This window comes from Canis aureus, chromosome 9, assembly GCF_053574225.1.
Source record: "Canis aureus isolate CA01 chromosome 9, VMU_Caureus_v.1.0, whole genome shotgun sequence".
Lineage (NCBI taxonomy): Eukaryota > Metazoa > Chordata > Mammalia > Carnivora > Canidae > Canis > Canis aureus.
The window spans coordinates 75,179,988-75,206,123 of record NC_135619.1 but is presented as its reverse complement, the minus strand read 5'-3'; the positions used below and the strand labels follow the sequence as shown (position 1 = coordinate 75,206,123).

At 68.8% G+C, this 26,136-nt stretch overlaps 1 protein-coding gene across 1 annotated transcript in view; it reads right to left on the bottom strand.

The window, feature by feature from the left end:
• Positions 1–1,796: 1,796 nt before the first annotated feature.
• KIF26A (kinesin family member 26A) overlaps positions 1,797–26,136 on the bottom strand; it is a 38,216-nt gene continuing 13,876 nt past the window's right edge. The window contains exons 4-16 of the mRNA XM_077908426.1: positions 20,610–20,800; positions 14,213–14,402; positions 10,168–10,380; positions 9,590–9,683; positions 9,079–9,341; positions 8,786–8,945; positions 8,528–8,690; positions 8,024–8,186; positions 4,548–7,404; positions 3,940–4,145; positions 3,786–3,806; positions 3,269–3,419; positions 1,797–3,014 (exon numbers count right to left, since the gene is read on the bottom strand). Of these exons, the coding sequence (XP_077764552.1) occupies positions 2,833–3,014; positions 3,269–3,419; positions 3,786–3,806; positions 3,940–4,145; positions 4,548–7,404; positions 8,024–8,186; positions 8,528–8,690; positions 8,786–8,945; positions 9,079–9,341; positions 9,590–9,683; positions 10,168–10,380; positions 14,213–14,402; positions 20,610–20,800 (4,854 nt within the window). The 3' untranslated portion in view covers positions 1,797–2,832. The remainder of the gene's footprint in view (positions 3,015–3,268; positions 3,420–3,785; positions 3,807–3,939; positions 4,146–4,547; positions 7,405–8,023; positions 8,187–8,527; positions 8,691–8,785; positions 8,946–9,078; positions 9,342–9,589; positions 9,684–10,167; positions 10,381–14,212; positions 14,403–20,609; positions 20,801–26,136) is intronic.

The following is a 26,136-nucleotide window of genomic DNA, read 5'->3' as shown; positions in this document are numbered from 1 at the left end:
CCTCCCGTGCCCAGGGCTGGGGCGGGCAGAGCAGGCCTGGACTCGCAGGGTGAGTCAGGCGGGCACCTCACCCAGGGGAGCAAGCTGGCCAGGCGCCAGGCCGGCCTTGGAGGCCGTGAGAGATGCCGCGCCTGGGCCGGCTCATGTCCTTGTCCCCAGATGGCCCAGGCGGGCCCTCGGGCTCCCCCGGCCAGCGCTCCCACCTCCAGGGTTGGCTGGCCCCGGCCCCCACAGAGAACCCCTCTCCCCACCCTGCGAACTCTGCACCCCCTCCAAGAATTAAGAACGCGGGACCAGGAGCTGGAGGCAGCCCTGCCCACTTGGGGCTCCGTTTCCCCCAACCTCCGAATGCAGGGCGCCCACAGATCCCCGACAGCGGGCACACACGGGGCCGCCCCGGCCGCTGTCACAGAGCTGGGTCCCAGGCGGCAGCGGCTTTCCCATCCATAAAATGGGCGCTCCCCAGCTGGGTTCCCAGCAGGTAATGACAGGGCCGAGGCTTTGATGTCCCAGATGAAAGGCGCCCCCGGCTCCCAGCTGCCCCCAGGATGGGGTTCCCACCCAGAAACGCAGGCACCACCCTCCCGGTCCTTCCCCCGGACTGTGGGAAGCAGATTCCCCTGGCTGGTCCCGAGGGTCAGCCCTCCCCGGCCCCGGGGCCTGCTCCACAGACCCCCCCAACCAGGACAGGTGCCGGGGGCAGGAGTCAGAGGGGGTCAAGGGCAGGAAGGACTCCCCCAGTGACTGAGGGGTAGAAGGAGCAGGGGTGTCCTCTCACCGGAGCCCCTCTCCCCTGTTATCAGGCCCTACCTCCCAACCTACCCAGAGTCCCACCACGCCCGCCTCGACCCCTCACGGCCCCCCAGATTCAGTGGCGGAGAAGCAGGCCTGGTGGCGGTGGTGTAGGGCCAGGCTCCTGCTGGGAACCAAACCCAGGCCTTGGAAGAGAAAGGGACAGCCCGGGGCTGGTCTGGGCCTCCAGTGCCTCTGGCCCACGTGCCCCCGGCAGCAGGGGGCTTGGATGCAGGAGGGTCCGGGGCGGCTCTTGAACCTGCCTCCGCCCCAGCAGGACCTCCCCCTCGAAGAGAAACTCCATTTACTTTCTCATGCGTTCATTCTTCCTCCACCAAGTATCCTCTGAGGCCCTGCCGAGGTGCAGCCCTGCGCCCAATGTGGGGGAGCAATGGCTCAGATCCCACCCCCCCCTTCGAGGCCCCATGGAGGCCGGGAGTGCGGGCAGAGACCACACCAGGTGTGATGTGCAGGACGGAGCAGCCCCCGTGCTGCAGGGGGAGCCCCAGACCTCACTAGGAAGGGCCCAGCCGGCCGGGAGGGGGCACCCAGACGGAGGGGGGCAGCAGCCCGGGCTGCTCAGGACCAGGACCACAGTCTGAGCATCAGGGGGAGCAGCCTGAGGCCCCGCAAGAAGGTGCGGGGTGGGGAGGGTGGCTGTGTCCGTTGTATCTACTCACTCATCTGTCTCCTGGAAAGACAGGCCGGGCCACCCCAGCACCTGCCTCAATTTCCCCAGCTAACATAACCCCTGGGAAGGGCCCGGGAGCCCACCAGAAAGCGCCGTTTCCCCGCCAGCCCGGCCCCGCCCCCAGCCTGGGGACCCCAAGAGCTGGGGCAGCTCAGGAAGGCGGTCAGGGAGGGAACGGGGCTTGAATCCCAGGCCCCTGGGGCTGCTGCAGGGGCTGCCGGTGGAAGGCAAGTCCCCTGCCGTCCTGAAGAGGGGTCCCCCGTCGCCCGGGACCCTGGGAGGGCAGCGCGCCGCCCAGTGAGCTCAGGAGCCGTTTTAACAACCAACGTGTCTTTTATTCACAAATAAAAGCTGTAGCAAGAGGTTATCTACACATTTGTACAAAGGTCTGGACGCCCCTAGAAAATACACAAAGGTCAGAAAACAGAGCCCACTGGGATGGGAACACCACGCACGCGGGCAGGCCCACCCCTGGTCTGCAGTTGGCAAGCAGTGCCCCCAGGACCCCCGCCCTGCCCCGGGTGCCCCACAGAAAGAGCCCGGCCTGAGGGATACCTTCCGTAGAAAACCATAAAAACATAGATCATTTGTCTCCAAATTCCCACTGCAAATACTGCATTTATAGGCAAAATGATATAAAAATATGAACCTAACAGAACCTTTACAAAACCCTTAACTCCCCTCCCCGCCCCTTTCGTGTGTGTGTGTTGGTTTTGTTTTTTGCTTGTGGTTTTGGTAAGAATTCCTGCCGTAGAAGAAGGCGCCACGTGGGCGCTGCCCTCCCTGTGTCCTCACGACACAGCAGGCCCTGGGTGCTCCCAGGGAGGTGGGCCCTCCCTGCCCCGGGGACCCCCCGGCGCGACACGCAGACCGGGGTCTGGCGAGCACCAGGGCCGGCTCTGCCGGGAGGAAACAGCCGTGAAGGAGAAGTAATCGTGCATCCTGACACACGGGCCGCCCGGCCCAGAGCTGTCCTGCTACATGAGGCTGCTTGGCCGGGAAGAGCCCGGCCGGCACCTGGACGGCCACCGCCGCCACCCGGGCCACGGCCCGGGCACACCGTCTGCTGGTGTCTTGAGTCCTTAGCACCAAACGCAAAAAAGACAGAGTCCAGTTCAAGGTTAAAGGCACTTGCGTTGCTGTCTGGGTGGGGACCGTCCGTCTCCGGCCACTCCCTGGCACACTCCCTCCCTCCCTCCGTCCTCTCCGCTTGGCCAGCCCCTCCCCCATGCCGCTCACCGTCTCAAGCCACCCCGGGCCGCGCCGGACCCTCCGCATCCTCATCCCTCCGACCCCCGCCACATCCGCGCTCCATCCCACGTCCCCTTCCCGCGCCCCAGCGCCCAGCCTCAGACGTCCACCTCCTGCGGCCCCGGCGCGGCGGCGGGGGCGGCGACGCTGATGTCGAAGCAGGTGACCATCATGACGTGCGCCTTGCACAGGTTCACGCACTGCTCCAAGGCGGCCGTGGCGTGCTCCAGGGCCGCCAGGTACTCGGCTGACTCGGGCTCCAGCTCCGGGTCCACCTCGACTGGGGAAGGACAGCGGGCAGCCGGTGAGGCCGGGGCGCCCCCGGGGCCGAGGAAACGCTTCTCTGCCCCCCCCTCCCCGGGCGTGGGGGCCCCGTCTGGCCGCGGTGAGGAGGGCACCTGGAGCTCTAGAGGGCAGTGGCCGGCTTGGGGGCGCCCAGGGCAGAGGGCAGAGTCCAGGGCCCTGCAAGCCTGTGCCTCCCCCGGATGGGGAACCTCGGTGCTCCCCGCAGCGGAGGCGGGTGGGGGGACTCACACTGCTCCAGCCAGCGCCCGGGCTCCACCATCAGCCGGCCCTGGGTCTCCGCCAGCTCCCCGCAGAGGTGCTCGTGCTTGGCCTGCACCTCCCGAAGCCGCTGCTGCCTGCGCTCGGCCAGTCGCAGCTTGGCGCTGGCGCACGCCAGACCCTGGGGGGCAAGGGGCAGGCGGGCGCTCAGGCACGGAGGGCCCCTACTCCCAGGGTCTCCAAGCACCCGGGCTTTGGTCCCAAGTCCTCCTCCGGCCTCCAGGCCTGGGCAAATGTACAACGGGGGCCTCCAGGGTGGGCAAGGGCCAGACCCGGACCCCCCCACCCCATGTGAGGCTTGCACGCGTGACCTTGCTGCCTGGAACCCGGGCCCAGGACGACCGGGCCCAGCTATGGGAAGCCCTCCATCAGGTGCAGCTCCCCGGGACCCCGGTGCTGACCTGGGGACCCCTCCAACCACCCACTCTGCCCACGGTGGGCATCGGCGGCCGCCAGGGGCTCGGGGCTGGGGAGGGCTGGTTCCTACCTTCTCCACATCCTGGGAGGGCTGAGGGAAGAGGGGAAGAGAAGGTCAGCTGGCCACCGGGCCACACCCCCAGGGGTCCCGCCTGCCATCCCAGGACCGTCACCACCAGCCCCCCTCCCCGGGGCCCCAGCGCCCCGCCGGCTGAGGCCCTGACCTCGGCCGGGTCCTCCCTTGGGGGCGGGCGGTGTCGCTGCAGGCGCTCCACGTCGTCAATCTCATACACCTTGATCTCGAAAGGCTCCTTCAGGGAGCCGGCCAGGGGCGGGGGCAGGTCCACCCACTGCCCGGGGAGGCTGGGCTTGCGGCCCAGGGCAGCGGCGTCGGGCATGGGGGCGGGGATCAGCCGTCTCCGCTGCAGACCTGGAGCAGAGAGCGGGTGCTCGGTGGGCGCGGGGGGCTGAGGGCAGAGAGAGCACAGGAGCCCGTCCAGGAGCCCCCGCCCCCACAGGCAGCCTCAACACCCCGTCGGTCACCCTGAGGCCCTGCTCGACGCCCCGGGGACAGAGTCCTGAGCCAGGCCCACCTGCATCTCCCAGGACGCCCCTCCGGGCCCCCCGCCCAGAGCCGGGAGCTGGCCCAGCCCCAGGTCCCCTCCACGCCGGCGGCGGGGGGCGCTCCCGGGCAGCTGGGCCCGAGCCCCAAAGCCAAGGCCTCGCCTGGCTCCCTGCGCCCCAGCGGGGTGCCCCGCGCACGCCAGCCTCACCAGCCCGCTCCAGCGGGGCCAGCCGGGGTCAGAGGGCGCGCAAACCGCCCCACACCCACCTGTGGCCCTCTTCTTGGGGGACCGGAGGCTGCGGGAGCGGGCGCCCGGGGAGGCGGCCCCGCTGTCGCTCATGGAGTCGGGGGCGGAGGACGCGCTGCCGGTGGCCTCGCTGTCGCGGAGCACGCTCTCGTAGCCGCTGCTGCCGCCGCTGTGGTAGAACAGGGCGGTGCGGCCCATGGCGGGCGGCAGCTCCCCGCTCAGGACGCTGCTGTTGTCGCTGCCGTGGCCGCTGCTGCAGCGCTGGGGCCGCCGCGGGGCCGTCACCTTGCTGTAGGGGGACGGCAGCGCCGGGCCGGCGGGCGGCCGCTCCTCGCCCACGTTCACGCCGCTGTCACTGCCGCTGTCCGAGTCCGCCGAGCCCCAGGACGGGCCGCCTCTGCCGGGGGCCCCGCTGGCCGCCAGCTCGTTGACGCGGCTGTGGGCGGCCCGGAGCGCCTGCTTCGTGCCCATGATGGTGCCGCGGCTGGCCTTGGCCCCCACGCCGGGCGCTGCCCGCGGGGCCGCCCTGGGAGCCGCCGTGGGGCCGCCGGGCGTCCTGCCCACCGCGGGGGTCAGCGGCTTCACCGGAGCGCCCGGGGCCCTCGACCCAGCAGCTGCGAGGCTGCGGCCCTTGCCCCCGCCGGCCGGGGCCTTGGGGACCCCCGCGCCTTTGGCCGGGCTGCCCCGGCAGGCGGGAGCGGGCCCGGGCACGGGGCTGGCGGACGGTACCCCCAACCTGGGCACGGCCCGCGCGGGCCTCCCGGGGGCGTCCCTGGCCTTGCCGCTGCCGTGCGCCAGGCCGTCGCCGCGCTCCAGGGAGCCGTGGGGGCCGGGACGGTACGCCGCCTCTGCCTTGCCGGCCCGGGCCTTCAGGCTGGACGTGGCCCTGGGGACGGAGTGCTCAGCCCGGCCGCCCAGCCTGGCCTCCTCCTCCCCTCGGGGGAAGGCGGCAGCCGCGGCCCGGGTCAGGCCCCCGGCCTGGGGCGCGGCGGGAGCCGGGCTGCTCTTGTGTTCCAGGCTGGACTTGCGCACGGGAGGGGCCGGGGGGGCCGCTCCGCTGGGCCTGGGGAAGAGGCCTCCCTTGGGAGCCACGCTCCTCTTGCTGCCAGGGGCAGCCTTCGGGTTGGCCAGGCAGGCGGCCGCGTCGGCCAGGGCGTCCCTGCAGGATGCGGTGGGCGTGGTCACCCCCAGCGTGGTGGCCCCCCTCCGCAGCGGCGGGATCGGAGCCGCAGCCTCTGGCCTCTGGGCCGCCCTGCCTGCCACCTCACAGCCGTCCGCCACCCTCCGGGCACAGGCCAGCACCGGGGCCGGGCTGGGGGCCCTGCTGGCAGGGACCAGCGGCAGCGGGCCCCGTTCATCGGCCCGCAGCAGCCAGGGGTCCTCGAACAGGCCTCCAGGGCCGGGCGGGCTTGGGGCCAGGCGGGCGCAGCCTGCGCGACCGGCCGCAGAGGAAGTCCTCGGTTTCCGGGGAAGGCTGGAGTGGATAGTCTGCGCCGGGGCTGCCCCCCACGGGGACGCGGCCGGGGACTCCCTGCCAGGTCGGGCGGGGGCCGCCGCAGCCCCCTCCCCGGGCCGGGGACTCCGGGCCAGGCCAGGGCTGTCCGGTCTACCGTGCTCCGGGAACCGACAGCTGCCCTCATCCGGGGAGCTGCCCAGGACCGGGGGGCCCAGGGGGTCGGGCCGTGCTGGCGAGAAGGGGCTGGGCCCGAAGGGAGGCTGAGGCGCGGGGCTGTGGCGGTCGTCCGTGTAGACGCTGACCTCGCTGAGCCAGGAGCTGATGGAGGAGCCGTGGCTGCTCCCGGCCCAGGCTGCTCCCTCTGAGGGCCCGCCAGGGGCCTGCGTGGTGTAGGCATCGAACTCGTCATTGATGCTACTGATGATGCTCACCGGCCTCGACCCCGAGGCCAGGGCCTGCAGGGAGCAGTTGCTGCCGAAGCTGGCCAGGCTGGCGGGGCGGCCGGAGCCGGCAAGCCCGCCCAGGGACAGCTCCTCGACCACTGTGAACACCAGCTCATCCTCACCGTTCAGCTCCACGGGCTGCTGCAGGGTCACCGTGGTGGTCAGCAGGCCGCGCTCCAGACGACGGCCTTGTGCCGAGGGGCGGGGGCAGCCCGCCTGCCCACTCATGCCCACGGGGGGCGTCCGTACCACGCCATCGGCGCTCCCTCCCCCGGGGTCCTCGGGCGCTCTGCTGGCTTCCAGCTGCCGAGGAGGCGGAGGGGCCGGGCTGGGCAGTGGCCTCCTGCCTCCGCCCCCTGCGGCCTTGTCCGGCACGAGCTGCTCCGGCCTCGTGCTGCCGCCCTCCTTCTGGTCAGCACCGGCCTTTGAGGGCTCCGGGGCACCCCGCTGGGTGTCTGGGGCAGGGCTGCCTCGGGGCGTGCTGGTCGCCAGCGGGGAGCCCACCGCCTTCCTGGTGGAGGCGGCGTCAGGCGGGGAGGGCTTCCTGCCCCCGCAGGCCGGGCTGGCCTGGGCTCCGCTGGGGACACCCAGGGGGCCCGGGGGGCCCTCGCTGCCATCAATGCCCTCCAGCCGCTCCTGCAGCTCCGCGAAGGTGCTGCAGCGGAAGTGGTCGGCGTCCCTCGGGCCCTCGGACGGCCGGCGGCGGCTCAGCGCGGGGATGATGGGCACGAAGTCAGGCGGGCCCTCGTTGTCAGTGAGCTCGCGGTCCGAGAGCGCTGCCCCGCCGGGCCCCACGTAGATGACCGTGTCGCAGGACTGCTCACTGCTGGAGGAGTAGTCGGGGTCTCCGGGCGAGCTGGGGGCCAGGCGGCCGGGGTCCGGGGCCAGAGAGCGGGGGTGGAAGGGTCGCAGGTGTGGGGGGCGGCGGGCGCGGCCTTCCTCGCAGGAGCTGTCCCCGCCTGAGGAGCTGGACGCGTACTGGGGGCGGAGCGGGCCCGGTGAGCGACCGCCTTACCCACCTCCTCATCCCCCACGTCCCGGCAACGCACGCCGCACCCGGGGGAGGCACGATGCTGGCATCCACCGACCGCACCCCACCGAGGCGGCGGCAGCACCAAAGGGCTCGGGCAGCCAGCCCAGCGGACTCCGGAGATCCAAGGAAACAGCATTAAGCCGAATCACAGGGAAGCAAGAACACGCACCCAGAGCCACACCTCAGACCTAGGTCTGTCTGATCCCAGGGCGCCCCCTAACCCCACTTTCCTGCCCCCGCTGAGGGCTGGCACCAGGGGGCCAGAATCGGGAAGGGTCCGGGCCACGGGGACCCCAGGCCGACCCGACAGGCACACACAGGCCCGGCAACCACAGCCCCAACCCTAGGAGCAGTTCCAGTTCTGCTTGAGGTGCAGGTGATTTCGGGCGCAGCTCCCTGCCCTGTCCGGGCAGAGCCACAGGGGGCGGCCCCGCGACCCCAGGGCACACAGGGAGTCCAGCCAGGGATGGGCGCAGGCCCCCTCACCGTGCCAGGCGGGAGCCTCGGAGGACACGAGACCCCGGGGGTCCCCAGGGGGAGGGGCGGGCGGGAGACAGGACCAACCTTGACTTTCTTCCTGCGCAGGCGGTGGATGCGGGCAGCCAGCTGCACGGTGCTGAGCGTTTCGGCGTGGTGAGCCGGCGCGTCCGAGACGTGGGCAATCATGGTGGTCCGGCAGCTGGGGGCGGCCAGGGACTCACGCAGCAGCATGGTGAGCCTGTGCTCCCTGGGGGCGAGGGTTGCTCAGAGGCTGAGGGCCTGGGGAGGGGATGTCAGGGTGGGAGGCTGGGCGTGGGGGGTGCTACAGGGCCGGCGGGAGGGAAGGAGGCAGGCCGCCCCCCAGGACAGGGCCATGCCTGGAGCCCAGGGTCAGGTCGGGCATACAGCCCTCGGGGCCAGGACCCCCCCCTCCTGCCACACACAAGCCCTCGGGCAGCGAGGCCCGGCGGATGAGGGGGACATAACCGAGGGGCTCAGCGGTCTGGGCACCCTGGACAGGCCCGCCATGCCCCGGCTGGCTCCCAGGGGCCACCCCCACCAGCGCCCACCGAGGAGCCCACCACTCACCTGTGGGGCACGTGCTTGGCTCCACTGACCAAGGCCAAGATGACACTGCCCAAGGCCGACAGAGGCAGACACGAGGGTCCCCCGGGGGCCTCCCCGCCCCGGCTGGGTGCCCCCTCACAGCCACCCAGGTCGATGAGATGCAGGCGGCTGCGGCCTCCGGACACTGAAAGCACAGGGCAGGAAGGTGTCGGTGCGGCCCCCGGGCACCCGGACCCTGCGGGGCACCGTGGGGGGGGGGGGCAGGCGAGCGACACCTACTTCCGCCCCTGCCGCACTTCTCCACGCGGTACTGGTAGACGTGCAGCGTGAAGAGCAGGTGCGAGCTGCCGCCGGGGCGGGTGGCGCTGCGGGCCGCCAGCGCGGCGTCCAGGTACAGGGCTGCCTTCTCGGCCGTGGGCGCCCGGAGCTCGCTCTGGTTCTGCAGTGGGGACCGGCGGAGCGGGGAGCACCAGCTGTGGCCGGGCCTGCCTCCCGGAGGCCACCCTCGCCGCCCCCAGGACCCCGGCCCTGCTCCCGCCCCCACCCGGGTGGCCACGGTGCTGGTGGCGTACCTGCGCCCCACACGCAGGGTCCTCCCGCAGGTACATGCCCGGGGACTGGGCGTCCTGGGGGCTGCCGGAGGCCACCTCGGCCAGCAGGTCCCGCGGGCTGTCGTCGGGGCCACACACCTCCGCAGCCGACACGCGGACGGAGAAGCGGGTGCCCGTCCTCTCCTTGCGCTCGTCAATGAGCCTGAAGAGCCAGGAAATGGCGCAGGGCACAACGCCCAGGCTCTGGGGCGAGCTGTCCTTCCCGATCATGGTGTAGGACTTGCCTGGGGGCCACGTGGGCGTGTCAGGGCCCCACACTCGGCGTGACACGCCCTCAGAGCCCAGCCACACCCGGCTGCCTCCTGGGCCCTGCCTGGGGCCTCCTGCAGGTCGAGGGCCCCTGCCTCCCAGGACTGGCCCCCTCCCTGGCCCTGTGCCCACCTGCTGCCCACGTGGGATATGTCCGTACCCCCCTTCCCAATGGCGAAATGAGCCCAGAGATGGCAGAGAGGGGATGATGCGGGATGCTCACCGAGGCTCGTGTGGCCAAAGGACAAAATGCAGCCATCAGCCCCACTGACCACCGACTGGAGCACGTCAGCCACTGTCCCCGAGCAGACCTCCGCCTGGGAGAGGGCCACAGGGCACTGGGCAGGCGCCAGGGTCAAGGGGCCAACACGCGGCCTCCCCCCCACACCCGTGTGTCCCCCGCTCACAAGGTGGCCACGCTGGCACACACAGGACCCAGGATCCAGAGATCTCCATGCGCACAGACAGCGTGCAGACACACACAACACCCGGCACCGGCCCGCCAGCCACACGGCCCTCGCTGCCACGTGGAGGCAACCAGGGACACAGAGCGCACCGCACCCCAGGTGCCCACAGACACCCAGACAACAAGCCCCGCCACAAAGCTTCCCTGGAGCTCACTGAAAACCGGGCCCTTCCCCGGGAAACGGCCTGACCCCCCAGGGCCGGGGCCAAGGAGCGTAAAGCACAACAGGCTGGGCCTGGGCCCCCCTGGCCTCACTCCTGCCTCCTGCTCCTCACTGGGCACCAGAAGCAAGCACAGGCCTGGCCCCCCCCCCCGGGATGCCCGCACCCCCTCACCTGCTCCGAGTCCTGCGGGAAGACGGCGTCGAAGGCAAACATCTTAGGAGCCGCGGCAGAGGCTGGCCGTCGGGGGCCCGAGCTGCCCGGGGGCCCGGCGGCCGGGTCGTACAGGGTCACCTGCTTCTTGCGTGGGTCCACCTTCAGGAAGGACGTGGACTCGGCCGAGTGCTGGGCCCCCTGCGCCGGCCAGATCCGCAGCATGACCTTCACCTGGAGGAGGCGGGCGGAGCGGGCATCTGAGCAGCCGCCTGCCCGCCCAGCGGCCGCTAATTACAGGGCAGGAGAGCTCGCGCGAGTTGAGACAGCGGGCCAGGCCCCGGCACGGGATCCCCTCCGCAGGAATGTGGGTGCTTCACCCCAGCTCGGGCTGGAGCGGATCCCGCAGGCAGAAAGCAGGGCTCACGGAGGGGACGCTAGCCTGGTGCGGGCAGTCAGCAGGCGAGGAGGTGCAGGGGCCAGGACGGGGGAGCACGCAGGGGGAGCAGGCTCTGGGTGCCCCTGTGCACACAGGGACGCAGTGTGGGGTGGCACCCAGGTGCACCCCACCCGCCCTTGATTTGCGGCTCCTCCACACCCCGTCGCTGACCCCAAGGCAGAGCCAGAAGCTAAGTGAGCTCAACCCCAAGGCATGCGGCCTTTGGGACCAGAATCAACCCCTTGCACAGTGCGCAGCTCTGCTAGCTTCCCTGGGAACCCCCCGCCCACGCCCCCCTGGGCTTAAGGAGAAGGAAAAATGCTGACAGGTCCGTGTTTCTCCAGGTCATACAGCCGGAGACTGGGTCTCCTCAAATCCCAAAATGAGATTTGAGGCAGATTTGCAGAGGCAAAGGGGAGGCTGCGGAGCAAGCAAAACAGGCCAAAGACCCAGCGCATGGGGGGGAAGGCGCATGGCCCACACTCCCCCCAACAGGGCCCGGTCCCAGGGTGCTCCGCTGCGGGAAGGAAGGTGCTACCTGGAAGCCCGGCCGCCCCTCAGCCTGGCTCGGGAAGCGGCCAAGTGCAGCTCCAAGGAAAGCGGGCTCAGGCCTGGGGCAGGGCCCACAGGGCAGGGCAATCACCCCAGCTGCTCCCACAGGGCAGCCCCGGCCCCCAGGTCGGCGGCCTCTGGGCCTCCAAGCAGCCCCCCCCCCCGCGCCAGCTCCCAGCCCCCAGGCCGCTCAGGGGCCCTGAGCACACCTGCGTCCACCACGAACTGGGCAGGAGGAGCAGAGGCAGAGGTGCGGATGGCCTGGGGGAGAAGCTGGGGGCCCCGTGCTGGGAAGCCCCACTCAAACCCCAGGTATGGGCAGGATCCCGGGCCAGCAGGACGTGCATGCCCCCCAGGGAAAGCTCGATTCTGCCCAAAAGGGGCTGGGGCGGGGCGGGGGGCAGGACCCGGCCTTAGCTGGCAGGTCACCAAGCAGCCTCTGCTCCGTGTGACCCTAAAACACAGAAACAGACACAAAAGCGTGCCCCCATCCTCTACCCCCACCCCCGGGCTGGGTTCCACAGGAGACAGGCATCCCTAGGGAACAGAGGCCCAGAGGGGAGGGGACCCGGGACCTAGGCACAGCAGCCCAGAGCAAGCGTCACCACAGACGCCCCAGAGCCTTCGGGGAGAACCAGCACCCCAAACCGCAGCTCGTGCGCGGCCGCAGGGGCGCCTCCCGACCGGGATGAGCCCCCTGGGGAACCAGGGTCCCTCCGGGGAGGGCCCCGGACTCCACTTTCTGCCGAAGGACGCCACCTTCCACTCCCCGATGAGATCTTCGATTTCTCCACCACAGCGTAAATCAAATTACCAGACTCATTTCAGAGCCAATATTTTTCACGGATTTAATTGTAAGTGACAGATACATAACGCCGGCAAAATTGGTTTACCGTGGGCGGTGCACGCGAGGCCCACCCTCTCCCCTTGGGCACGCGGCAAATTGACATGCAAACCGGCTCCAGGAAGGAGGGTGCGTCCTGGGGGGAAGCGGGAAGAAACACTTCTCCTCCGCACACCCGAACCCGGGCTCCGCCAGGCGAGAATCGATTCTTTTATTCCCCCACGACACGAACAGAACTATTTCCTTTCCAGATGCCGCTGCCAGGCAGACGAAAATGTGCACTTCCCAGTAATTTCTGGCAATTTTTTTCTTTTCTTTTCAGCGTGAACTCCTGGCCACTTCAGGAGTCACCTGGGTTGTGCAGATTGGAGGGGATTCCCGGGGGGGCCCTGGGCCTGGGCTCTTGCGGGGGCGGGAGGTGCCCCCGGGGTGGGAGCCGGCCACAGTAATGGGCACCCAGGGACCCACGGCCCGTGGGGAGGGGACAGAGCGGCCCACAGCCCGCCGTCGCCCCCGTCCTCGCGGAAGGCCATTGTCTGCAAGGATCCTGTCATCGCAGCCCCGAAACCAGGGAAACCAGGCCGGGGCATCAGAGTCTCTCCCCTAAATGTTCAGCTACCACAAAGCCCCGCTGAATGGCTGCCAGGTAGGGAAAAAACACGTTTTGCATAAAAAAGGGCTTCCCCTCCTGAGAGGTGGCCCAGCGCGAGGGGGAGGGGCGCTCGGCACCCACAGAAGGCGCTTCGCGTCTCTTAATACCGCGAGCGATGATGAATTATCTTAAGTAGCGCATTAATGTCAGGCATCGAGTGCGACCTAACTTCTTCTCTGTGACAACGTGAGACACCTCTCAGGAGGCATTTCTGACTGTGACGTTGGAGCAAATCACACCCAGGGAGCCGGGGAGGGGGCACGGGAGGTGGGCAGTGGGTGGACTGGTGGCCAGGGCTCCCCGGGGGGAGGGGGTGGAGGGACGGGGACGAGGGGGGGACAGGGAGGAGTCTACCACAGAGAAAAGGGAGGAGCCCCCCCTGCCCCGCCCCAGAATACTTGGCTCTGCGCCTGAGACACGAGGCCCACCCCCACGCACCCCGCTTGCAGACAGAGGAGCCCAGGCGGTGAGATGGGCCAAGTGAGCAGGCCAAGGGCAGGGCCAGGCCCCGGGGCTCTCTGCCTGCCCAGCCCAGTGTCCCACCATGGCCCTGGCGCTTGCACACCCACAGGCCAGCGGGGCTGAGCTCCCCCAACTCGAGCAGGCTCCCAGGGACCCCGAGGCAGGATCTTGAGCTTGGCTCAGGCCTGGGGCACGGTACCCTGTGAGCACCTCAGACCCCCTGCAGACCCTGTCACTGGACCCGAAGCCCCCTGAGGCATGCCCCCAGGTGGGGTGGGGGGACCGTGCCGCGGTAAGCATGGAGCCCAGCCAACCACCTCTGCAGGGGGTGAGCCTCTGGGCGCTGGCAAGGCTGGGCCGAGAGCCCAGGAGGGCGGTGGGGGGTCCACCCAACCACCCTCAGGGAGGCACCTGGGAGTGCCAGCGGGCAGCAGTGCGGGCAGACAGTGGGGAAGACACTCGGGGTCAGGTCCTGTCCTCACCCCAGGGAGTGACTGCTCGGCCTCCCCACCTCCGTGGGCACAAACCGTCCGCCTCACTGACGTGCTCACACCGATCCCACGCACGCAGGACCCCGAGTAGGGCCAGGGTGCAGCTACGAGCAAACCACATGGGCCCCAACAGAAACCCAGTCTCGGCAAAGGGCCACAAGAGCCAGGGGCCAGCCGGCCTGTGGCGAGACCAGGCGAGGCCCTTCCCTGCTCTGCGCCTCAGTTTCTCCACCTGAACCAGTTGACCACACGTTAGCCTGAAGGGGTCCCATCCCCGCCCTGGAGCCCCACCTCGGGGTGGCGTGCCAACATCTGTGGGGTCCCTGGGGGCAGACCCCAACCCACAGTCCCAGGAAGCCCCGGCTGAGTGGGTGCCCCCACGGAGACCAGCTTGTGCCCCGGGGACCCCCACCCATTCCCGAAGCCCCACCACAGTCTCCGAGCCACCAAGGTGTGCCTGGACCTCCTTGTCTCCTTGTCTCCTTGTCTGTACCCCACCTTGTCCAACCCAGGAGAAGGACGACGATCCTTCCATCTCCTGCACCCCCTCCCAGCAACTCCTCAGACCCCCGGCGTCATCCCCCTCCCAGCCCCCGGGGTCACCTCCAAAGCAGGGGTGGGCCTACCTTTCCAACACTGCCGGGGTTGTCCTTGACCTTGGAGGCGGCCCTGAGCAGGCAGGGGGGCGTGGGAGGCGGCCACAGCTGCAGGACCCCACTGAAGTCCGTGGGGTAGGGGGAGGCACTGCGGGCGGCAGGGGCCGGCGGCGGATGAGGTTTCTTGCGCTTGGAGGCCAGGCTGAGCTTCTGGGCAGCCCTGGGGAGGGGAGGAGAGGGGGCGGGGGGCACTCGGCGCTGTTCTTGCCGCCTGCCCGGCCCAGGAGGGGCCCCAGGACTGGGGTTGCTGGGTCCCGTGTCCCGTGTTCCATCCTCGCCAGACCAGGCAACAGACAGCCCTCCCCTTGCTCAGCCTCAGTGCGCCCTCTTCTCACCAACCTCCATCTGCCCTGGGTCCCCAACCCAGCAGCTGCCTCGGGGTGGGGGGCAGGCTGGGGTGTGCTGGGGTCGGCCGCTCACAGGCTGTGTGACCCGGGCACGCTTAGTCTCTGTGCCTCGGTATCCCCACCGCTAACATGGGGTGGCATGACCTGCACAGGCCTTGCGTGCAGCCCCGACCAGCTGAGGCGTGCAGGGCACCCAGGCCGCTGCCAGCATACAGGAGAAGCTCTATAAAGCCTGGTGTTGCCGTGACCACTGGGGCCCCCAGAGCCTCCCACCGCCCTCACCCCCACGCCCTCACCACGGCCTCCGATCCCACCGGACACGCTGCCCCTGCCGCCCCAGCCTCCAAGGCCACTCGGCCCAGGGAGGCGCCTCCAGCAACCCCCCGACCTCCCTCCCGCCTTCACCACCGTCCTCGGCCTGGCACTGGGGCCCTGCGAGATGTGGTCCTGCCAATGGCTCGGCGTCCCCAGAACATACAGACCCACTGTCTGCCCGGACTCTGTGGTCCTAACCCTGGAGAGGCTTCCGAGGCACGTTGGAGAACCGCTGTTCCAGACTCCCGGGGCACCTGCACGCGCACACACGTGCACACTGCACGCCGAGGGCCCACCACGCTCCCAGGCCTTGGCTCACGCTGACCCTCCCGCCAGGGTCTCCCCACAGCGGCCCCCATGGCCGTCCTGCACATTTTCCCGCAGCCCCAGGCCCCAGAACCCCCACCCCGCGCCTGGGGGCCACCGGGGCTGCACAGCACCCACCCCACGCCTCCAGCAAGGTGACACCGGGTGGCACAGATGTGAAGGAGCACGCGCTGGGCCTCGGTCTGCATCTGCCCAGATGGCCTGGCCTCGGTCACCCTCTTCACGGGGCGGAGGGGGCGGTGAGAGGGGTACCCCGGGATGTGGTCTGAGCCCGGCCTGAAGCGCTCGCCGACGCCCATTTGCAGCCGTGCCCTGCACCCTGCGGTGCCCGCGCTCCCCCCAGAGCCCCGCCCCGAAGGTCGCCCACAGAAGGGCCTGCCCACACGGGGCAGCCTGGCCCGCGGCTGGTCTACCGCCAGCGTTTTGCTTAACCCCACTCATCTCTAATAGCAGTTGTCTTTTAAGAGACCCCGGGGACGGCTTTCCTCCTAGCGAGGCGTCAAGGCGGGAAATAAAACTAATCTACGATGCGTGGCGGAGCTTAACAGAGGGGGGGGCGGTGGCGCCGGTGTGCACCCGGGCGGGGCGGGGCGGGGGTCCGGGCAGCGGAGCCCACGGGCTGCCCGGGAGGAGCCCAAGCGACTGGGGGTGCAGGGGGCCCCGAGTCAGCCACAAGCCAACATTAGCCCGATGCCTGCCCGAGCCCACATGCTTGTAAACCTCAAAACCCCCTGCAAGGAAAAGACCCAAGACCCCCGGCCCCGTCTGCCAGCAGAGCAGAGCAGAAAGCAGGCTGCCGGCATGGCCTGGCGCAGGAGGAGGAGTGGGAGCCGGAGCGACTGTAAGAAAGCAGGGCACGGCCACAACCCCAACGGCAGCGTGACCGGCCCTGGGGGCAGTCAGGGCTGCGAGGGGCGAGGACCAGGGAGCCCCGGGCAGGGAGCCGTGGGGGCCTGGGCCCCCCTGCCCTGCCCGCCGCCCGGCCTCGGATGCCTGTCCTGGACCCCAACCACCCTGGGCTACACCACGGCTTCCTGCCAACCACCCCGTGGGGAGGAGCTCGGTCCCTAACTCGAGGGGCTCCCAGCAGGCAGCCCCGCCCCACCTGCTTGGCGCTGCCCCCAGGGCTGGGAGGCCGGGCGCCAGGGAGGGGCTGGGGACCTAAGCTGAGCCTACGAAGGTCAAGGAGGCCCCAGGGATCCAGTTCCTCACTGTAGACTGGTTCCCAGGATTGCGGGAAGGGCAGCACCGGCAAGCGCTGGATGGCGTCGGCCAGGCCCTCAAGCTGATGGGACAGGTCAGCAGACGGCCATGGCCAAGGCACGCCTGCCCACCCCTGACAGCCCCTCCTCCCTAGGTCGAGCAGGGTCAGCCCGGGCCCCTGAAACTGTGGGGTGCAAAGGCATCCTGAACCCACACCCCTAAGCCTCCAGGGGAAAGAGGCTGAGAAGGCCTGTGGCTGATGGGTAAGGTGCTGGGGAGGCCACAGCAACGTCAGGTCGGAACCCCAATCTTCAGAGGCCACGACCGGAGGGCAGTGCTTCACCCGGTGGCTCACACACAAGAGCACAGATGGCTCTGCACCCTCCGTGACCCTCTCAAGAGCCAGGCATCTGTAGCTCAGACCTCGGCGCGCCTGCGTCACCCTCAGGCCTAGCAGTGGAGCATGGGGAGGTGTCCTTCCCCATCGGACATGTTGCGGTCACGCCTGGACAGAGGCTGGGCCTGGCACTTTCTGAGGTCCCGCCAGCCCTGGGAGTCTGCGATATTATTGGCCAGGCGTCTCCGCCCTGTGGTCGGACCTAACTCAGGGCACCCCCTCCTCCCTCCCCAGCCCCGTGGTCAGCCGCCCCGAGTGGCTGGGAGCCGAGGAGCTGTGCCCTGGCCCGCCTGGCCCTCCAGGTCCTGCTCTTACAGGCTCACCCCACCAGGCATGACTCAAAGGCATGTCTCTGCATTAACAAGAGCCCAGCATGGACACTGTCTCTTTTGATGAAACGTAGGCTCCTGTTAACTGGGACAACCCAGTGGCTGCACCCCAGTCCCTACGGCCTGAGTGGGAGCAGGGTGGGGGATCTGGGGGCCTGACCTGGTTTCTGACCAGTGAAGGTGCAGAGAGCAAGGGGAGGTGGTGCCGGGCCTCACAGAGACCAGGAGAATGCACGGGCGCCACAATCAGGCCCAGGAATGCCCACCGCACTGCTGGAGGTGGGGGCCCAGGGTGGGACCTGCAGGGGTGAGGAGTGGTGGGAGCCGGGACAGGCAGGGGAGTGAGTGGCCTGGCTCTGAAGAGAAGGCTGGACAAGCAGCAACTGCACCCCTCAGAAGATCCTCTCCCAGGAAAACTGCCCAAGCCGGGCTTCCACGGAGCCTCTGCCTCTTGCTACTACAGGAGCCAGTCCCTGTCCTGAGACGAGTTCAGGAGGCTGTGTCCCTCCACCAGGTGGGGTCTCGGTAGGGCACGTGTTTGCCAAGCCCAAGGCAACATGAGAAGCTCAGGACGCCTTGACATGGCTAAGCATGGGTGTGTGAGTGAGTGAGTGAGTGCATGGCCGCGTGGGTCAGCAGGTGCCGAGGTCAGTGGGTCCGCAGGTCAGCAGGTGCAGGGGCGTGCAGATGCATAAGGGAGGGGGTGCACAGGTGCTCCGGTGGGGGTGTGAGCAGGTGCACAGAGGAGCAGATGCACGGGTAAGTAGGTGCATGGGTGAGGGGGTGCTCAGGTGAGGGGGTGTGCAAGTGGGGGGGTGCACAGGTGAGAGAAGGAATGAGTAGATGGATGAATGAGTGAGCGGGTGAGTGAATGAATAAGTGAATGGGCACAAGGAGGAGTGGGTGAGCGGGTGCTCAGGTGACGGGTGAGCAGGTGCAGAGAGGAGCGGGTACACAGATAAGCAGGTGCATGGGTGAGGGGGTGCGTGGGAGAGTGGGTGCTTGGGTGAGGGGGTGAGCAGGTGCTCAGGTGAGGGGGTGCGCAGCTGGGGGTTGCACAGGTGAGAGAATGAATGGAGATGGATGAATGAGTGGGTGAGTGAATGAATAAGTGAATGGGCACAAGGAGAAGTGAGTGAGTGCTTGGGTGAGGGGGTGAGCGGGTGCAGAGAGGAGCAGGTGCACGGGTAAGCAGGAGCACGGGTGAGGGGGTGCGTGGGAGAGTGGGTGCTTGGGTGAGGGGGTGGGCGGGTGCATAGAGGAGCGGGTGTGCAGGTGGGGGGGTGCACAGGTGAGAGGATGAATGAGTAGATGGATGAATGAGTGAGCGGGTGAGTGAATAAGTAAGTGAATGAGCACAAGGAGGAGTGGGTGAGCGGGTGCTCGGGTGCTCGGGTGACGGGTGAGCAGGTGCAGGGAGGAGCGGGTGCGCAGGCGAGTAAACGGATGAGTAAGTGAGTGGCTGGGGGATGGGCCCCTCCAACGCCCCTCAGGGAATAGTTTGCCTTTTTACAAAGAGAAAGTGCCTCTGCCAAACCAGAAGGTGGTCTCACAGGCAGGTGGCCTTGATGGCAAAGCCCTGACCTATGCGAGGGTCCCCAGGCTTTTCAGACACGTGTGGGTGTTGGGCAAGGCCACCCAGGGTTTCCTAAGTGGGCGGGGAAGAGGCTGGTGGTCCCGGGCACGCCCCACTCGCCCTGCATCCACCCCGTAGGGAACTGCCAGCCGCAGGCCCCGAGAGCCCCCAGACCTGCCCACTGGGGACCCAGCGGTGCAGGGCTGCCAAGAGGGACCAAGGTCGCTGCAGCCAGATCCCTGACCCCGACGACCATGACTGGCATGTTCGTGTCCCCTGGGAACCTCACCTCGGGCCGCACATGCCCAAGGCCCCTCGGGCGGGATCCAGCAGCTCCTTGTCTCTCGGGGGCCCTCCTGTCTCTGAACCACAGCCCCCCACCGCACCCCACTCTCAGCAAGAGCGCGCTCCCATCCCTCCCAGTGCAGCCCCAGAGCAGCCGGTCTCCGACCCGACCCGGGTCAAGCACGAGCTCGGACCGACGTTCCCCACCGGACGCCGCCCCCTCGCAACGGGCCCAGGAGCCTTGAGGAAGCTGCTGGGATCCAGCGTGGCCAACGGCGACGGCGACGGGCTGGAAGTAATGGCAGCAGGCAGCGCACGCCGCCTCCCCCTCCCCCTCCCCCTCCCGTCGGAAAACTTGCCTCCCGCTGTCCCCAGCACTTGTTTCTATGGTAACTTCCCAAGGTCAGCGGCAGCCTTGCTCGGTGGAGACAAAAGGCAGCCGGCACCTGCTCTGCAGGCCACGGGGTTACTAATGAGGCAGCGTGGCCCCCGGAGGGGACCTTCTCTCAGGGCCCGGGACCCTCCTGCCAGCGTGGGGGGCCGGGCGGGCTGGGCCACCACACGCGGCCTCCCACGGAGGCGGACCAGGCAGGGACCTGCCCCCGCCCGGCCCGCCCCTCCCGTGCCCGCACGGGGACTCCAGGGCCGCTGCGCAGGGCCCCCACCTGCCCGCCACGGCGCCCCCACTCAGCAGTCAGGCCCCCAGCCCGCGCCGATAAGGCTCCCGCGTGATTCATGGCCGAGCTTATCGGTGCCCGCCAGGGCTGCTAATGGGACAGTGACCCGCGGCTGGGCCTGCCATTACCGTTCATTACCACCATTACACCGGGTAATCCACAGGCCTCCCGGGAAGAAAGCGCCGCCTCCCCTCGGCAGCCCCCCAGGGCCCGCAAGGGACGGCCCCCCAGGGGCGGGGGCGGGAGAGCCGCGGGCTCCCACACCCCTCCCGCTACCGCAGCCCACGTCCCCAGGACCTGGGGCCTGGCACCCGATGACCTGGAGGGAGCAAACCCGGGGCTCCAGGCACATCCCCGCGCCGGCACTCAGGCCGGGACAGGACCCCTGGGCGCCCTGCTGACCGTGGAGCCGCCTCTAGCGGCAGTCAGTGCCGCCCCACCCGGGGAGGGGAGGGCCGTGGGTGGGGTCTGCCCCCCGGGACATCCTCCCTAGTCCATCCCAATGTCCTCCATCACTCCAGGACCCTCCCTGAAGCCCCGTGCCCGCCCGCCCCCCCCCCACTGCAGCCTGAGGCCACCTGCTGTCCACAGCCCCAGCGCACAGGCCCAGCGCAGGCCCCAGGGCCCCCGGGGCTGCACCTCCTGGGCTGGGCCCGCAGCGCTGGGTGCTCCACAGACGGGGACTCGCTGCGCCTCGCAGCACCCTCAGTACACTACACGGAGGCACAGACGGAGCGTACGACTCACCTGTGGTTACGCGGCTCCAAAGGGGCAGGGACTGGCTTGGAACCCCGGGGCCAGAGCCTCCACGGAACCCCCACTCCCCGTCCGCAGGCCACAGGGGCCGGGAGCGAGGTCCCCCGCCCACGGTGCGCGCCCACGGCCCCGTCAAGGGCCCGGGGAGGACGTACCTAATGAAGAAGGAGGCTGCAGCCGACGGGCCCGTGGAGCCGCCCGCCGGGGTGCCCGGGGCCGGGGTGACCAGCGCTGTCGTGCAGACCCCGCCGCGGCCCCACGCCTTTGACACGCCGTCGGAGCTCAAGGTGGGGGGGCCGTCCCGGACCGTGTCCGCCACCGCCACGGCAGCCACTGCCGCTTCAGCCTGGGGGGAGGAGGGAGCCCGCGTGAGACCCAGACCCGTGCTGCGGAGGCCACCCGGCACACCCCAGCGCACCCAGCATGCTCCCGGGGGGGCCCGCACGCGGGGGACCCTGCCCATGTGGGGAGGAGGACACAGACGCCGCCCCCCCCCGGGGGGAACAGACTTTCCAGCCTCTCCCGTAGCAAGTTCCAGAAATGTCGTGAGCACAGTGGTCAAGACAGATGGCCGGGGGTCCCCACCCCGCTCAGCCCCGGGTCACCCACCTGGAGCGCCCGGAGGCATGATCAGAGGAGAAGCCACAATAAATATTTGTCACAGGCGCTAATTGCCCCGTGTATGATAATGTATGACGTCCCCGGCATCTGAAACACTAGTCTGGCATTTCCAACTAATTAGCTAAAATAAATTCTAGAAGGGGAGACAGCCTCGTAATGAAGCACAAACGTAATTGAATGATCCCTGAGACGGCGCCAGCAAACTTGAGATCCGACCACCGTATATCACATTTACGTGGCTTGTCGGGCGCTGGACCCCAGGCCAGACCCGGCCCCAGAGGGGGTGCATGCGGCCCCTGGCAGTGGAGGGAAGCGGCCTGCCTCAGCCTGGGCCCCCCAGCCCCACCCACGCCCCTGAGGGCCCCCCGGGCACCTCGCCTGGGCCCCCGGAAGTTTATCCGCTGGGCCCGACCTGGGAGGCCCGGGGTCCTCACGCTGACAGGACACGGGCCTGCCTGGCGACCCTGAGGGTGAGAAGCCCGGGCGACAGTCACATCCTGGAGGGTCCAACGTCCTCAGGGTCTCCCAAGTGACAAGGCCGGGGCAGCAGAATAAGCCCCCACGCGCCCCAGGAGGCACGTTCTGAAGCAGGTCCTGCCACCTGAGGGCACCATTCCCCACCACGGCGGAGGGTCTCGCCCTGCCCAGCCCGCGGTCAGCACCGGCTTCCAAACCCCTCCTGGGACACAGTAAAACCAGGTCTGCAAAGGAAGGGTTGCAGAGAGCCCCAAACTTTTAGCTGGATGGAAACCACACGCCACCCCTGCCCCTGGGGCCCTGGCCGCTCCCCAAGGCTTTGAGGACAGGTCAGCAGCAGAGAAGGGTGAACCTGAAACAGCTCAGGCCCTCACCCAGCACACCCTGCACCTGCCTTGTCTGCCTACAGGGCAGGAACTCCTATGCATCCGTCAGAACCCGGCCGAGGCAGCCCTCTCCCCCAGGCCACTCCCTGCACCTGCCCCAGGGGCCCTGGCCTCCCCAGCCCTCTGACTTCGCCTCGGCCCCTCTCACTCTGTCCAGAGCTCCCTGCTGTCGTCCAGGAGCGCACAGCCTGGCAGGGGCACAGACACAAGCCAGACCAAGCCCTTGGCTGGGAGGCGGCCCCTATGCCTGAGGGAAATGGGGCTGCCAGGACAGAGGGGGCCCCAGCTCACGGGGAACATTCCAGAAGGAGGGTCAGCCAGGCCTCGACCCAGGCAACGAGAAGCTGCTTCCTCTCCAGGTGGCTGCGGAAGCTCAAGGCAAATGTGTAAATCACGCAGAGCGCCGGCCCTAAGGACCCCGACGGCCCGGCCACGCCTGTGCCCACACTCCCGTCCCACACACACGTGATACACAATCGTCCCCGGCCTCCAGCGTGAATTCCTTCTGCACCGCTCCACGCACGAGCCCCCGGGACAGGTGCACCTCGCTGGAGCAGAGCGCGGCGGCCGAGGGCCCTAAGTAAGTTGGTCCCAGCCACGTGGACCACGGGGCCGCCCGCCCCGTGCCCGCCCTGTGCCCACCCGGTGCCCGCCCCGGCTCCGTCCAGCCCCCAGCGGCTCTGCCGTGGGGCCCGGACCCGGTGGCTGTTCAGCGAGGCGTCCTGGCCGGCGGGGCGCCGGGGTGACCGAGGGGGCCGAGCCACCGTGCCGTCCGCTCCCGCCGAGCCCGGGCAGCCCAGCATCGCAGGCAGCCTGTCCGCCTCGGGCCAGAATGTTCCAGCACCAGCCGGCGAGGGCGCAGGCCGCCCGCACTGACCTGTCTCAGGAGTCCCTCACACGCCTCGGCTCCACCGTCCCACGAGCTGCCGAGACATGGCTCCGGCCACCCGGACGGCCACCCGGACGGCCACCGCCGACTCCCGCCAAAGCAGAACCCGGGCCCGCCCAAAGAAGCGGGACGGGGCGGGGGGGCGGCGGGGGGGTGCAAACCAAAGGAGGTGGAGGCACCAGAGCAGCAATGAGAGAGAAGCACGGAGAGAGGAGGGCGAGGGGCGCCGCGCCGTCCTGGGGGCCCCCGGCACGGAAGCTCAGAGCCCAGCACCGGCCGGCACCGAGGGGCCCCAGGGCGGGCCCACCGCGGGGTGCCGGGTTCCGAGGAGCACAGTTTGGGAAACGCCACAGGAACCCTCCTGAAAAAGCCTCTGGGCCCGAATGCCAAGGCCCGGAACGTTCTGGCTCGTGAAGGACAGGGTCGGCCAGGCCCTCGGGATGAATACCTCCCCGGGGGCTACTTCCAGCCACAGGGTGGGGGCGGCCCGGGGCAGGGGCAGCCAGGACGGGAGCATGCACACAGCTGGCCCGGCGCGGGCACGGGCGGCACTGCTTGCTGGGAGTGTTCTGGGCACAGAGCCTGGGCGGGCACCCACCTGCCCCTCGAAGCTCCCGTCACAGAAGCAGCCTCGCGGCCCAATGTCCATTCCATGGGGCCGGGGGGCAACCTGAGGCCCAGAGGGAGGGCACCAGCAATGGGCCGGGTCCGAGAGGCAGGCCAGAACCCTCCACCCCCTGCCACCGCGGCCACATCCCTGAGGATGGGTGGGCATCTACCAGAGACCCCACGGGGGATCACAGGGACGAGGAGGCAAGCAGGCTGGCCCAGAGGTCAGCAACACTGACAAGCTGGTGCCGCACAACCTGCTCCCAGGCCTCCACCCAAGCGACCTCGCTTGCTGTTGTGCGCATCAAGAGGTGTGCGGCACCTCCTCCAGGGAACCCTCCATCCTCCCACCCACGGGCCAGCCTGGAGCCCTCGGCGCTGGGTTCTCCTCCCTGGACTACGAGCCCCAGGCTCTAAGGTGTGTGCAGGATGCAGGAAGGTTTGCACAGACCCCGCTGGCCTGGCAGCAGCACCACTGACCCCTGAGCTCTGTCAGTGTGGGGGAGACAGGCTGCAGTCCACGGCCTGACCCCACGGCCATCACCCAGTAGCTGAGGGCAGCCAGGGTAGCGACAGGCCAGGGCCTGGCCCCACAGGCACCTCCATCCTCCACCTGACGGTCTGGAAAGCAGCTGTCCGCCAGACTGTCTGCCGCCAGGTGGGTCCCACACCAGGTAGCATCGCTGGACTCCCAGGCGGTGGAAAGAGCCAGAAAGGGCCGAGCTCCGTGCTCCCAGAGGAGGGCAGTGGGCTGCTTCAGTCTTGATTACAGCCGTGGCGGGCTGCGGGCTGCTCCACCTGGATACAGGGCTCTCCCGACGGCCAGGCCATGACTTGACCCCGGCAGGACCACGGGGCAGGCTCCCGGCAACAGCATCCAGAACGTTCCGGGCCTCAGAGCCTGGGATCCCCCCCTCCCCCAGTGACCATCCCTGCCACCATCCTCTTGCTCTCCATGCACCGGAACAGAAGGCGACAGGCCCAGCCCTCCCGGCTGCTGCAAACAGCCAGGCCCCGGGGCGGCTGACGGGCTGTCCTGGCCACTCGCAGCGTGTCCCCCCAGAAGCATTTCCTCCCGATAGTTTAACATTCCAGAGCCGCTTCTAGCGATCGATGCCCTGGTTCCGGGGAAATTACCTCATCTGAATCCTAAAGTTCTATTTATGCTTCTAATAATCTCCCCATTGATCGCCAGGACCGTTGTCTAATTATAAATCCATTCCCACCCACCCCGCACGCAATCAATGTGCACATAAAACAGAGAGGGAGCCTTAAATGCCCACGTTTTACAACGTGCTGGCTGCTGGCGGGGCTGCCCGGCAAGAGGCCAGCGACCCCCCGCCCCCCGGGCCCACGGAGGCAGAAAGCCTGCCAACGCCAGCTGCACCGACCCCGCTCGCTCCGCGGTCGCTCCTGCCCCTCCTCTACCTCTGGGCACTCTCAGTGAAGGGCCCTCCTCTCTGCCTGGCACTGAGGCCCCGGCAAGGCACGCACTGGGCTCCCTCCCCGGGCAAGGAGCCCCCTGGCTACTGCCGGTGCCCCCCTCCCACTGTCCCACCACCCCTGGTGCTGGGCCTGCCATCTCTGACGCTTCCGTCTGGGCCCAGCTCAAGGCCACTTCCTCCAGGAAGCCACCCAGCTCTCCTGAGCTGCCTCCCCACCACATTCCTCCCGGGCAGCCCAGCTCTCCGCCCCGGAGACATGGGGCATGCGTGGTGGGGGCTGGCCGCCCTCTTCATGCCTTCACCCCAAGACTTAATAAAGGAGAACTGAGAAGCAGCGAGACCACACCCAGGAGGTAGCTTCACACCAACAGGAGGCTAGTTCAAGGCCCGAAGCTCTTGCCCGAACTTCTGCGCACCCAATGCCCAAGCTGCCAAGGGCCAGGGGGCCCCAAGGACAGAGAACCCTGTGGAGGACCAGCCCCAGCAATGGGTCACAGGGTCCGGCTCCCAGCAGGGGCAGGATCTCCTCAAAGGCCATGCGGGAGGTAGCGCTATCAACCAGTACGGTCTTACTGGGCTCAGAGGGGCCAACGGGCCCGGGGGTGGAGGGGGCAGGGGCCCATCCTGCTTTGGGACTGAAAGTGGCCCCCGAAAGGCCTCCAGAGAGGCCTCAGTGCTTCACACCTCCAGGGAGGCCTTCATGCTTCATCCTTTGGGACCCATGGCCGGGGACCCTCCTTGTACCTCCATTGCCCAGGGCCCCACAGGGCACAGAGTCCCTGGGGAAGGTCTACCCATTGCTCTATTTCAGAGGCGCTCCCCGGGGAAGCTTGTGCAGCTGGCTCGGGAGTAACGGGACCAAGCAGAACCAGCTTTCGTTGTCACCCACGGATCTCTGCCCCCGGCTCCATGGGGGTGGGTGATGCAGGGGGCAGCGGGGGCTTCTCCATATAGCCACACGCACCAACGCAGCAGCGTCAGGACTCACCTGGCCAGGCCCGACCCCTCTACTGCCTCCCCTGCTCTCCCCACAGCCCCATCTTCTGAGAAGGCTTCACACCTCCAGGGAACCCTCTGTGCTTCATACATCCAGGGATGTTGGGATACTTCACACCCCCAGGGAGGCCTCATGCTTCATACCTCCAGGGAGGCCTCATGCTTCACACCTCCAGGGAGGCCTCATGCTTCACACCTCCAGGGAGGCCTCATGCTTAACACCTCCAGGGAGGCCTCGTGCTTCACACCTCCAGGGAGG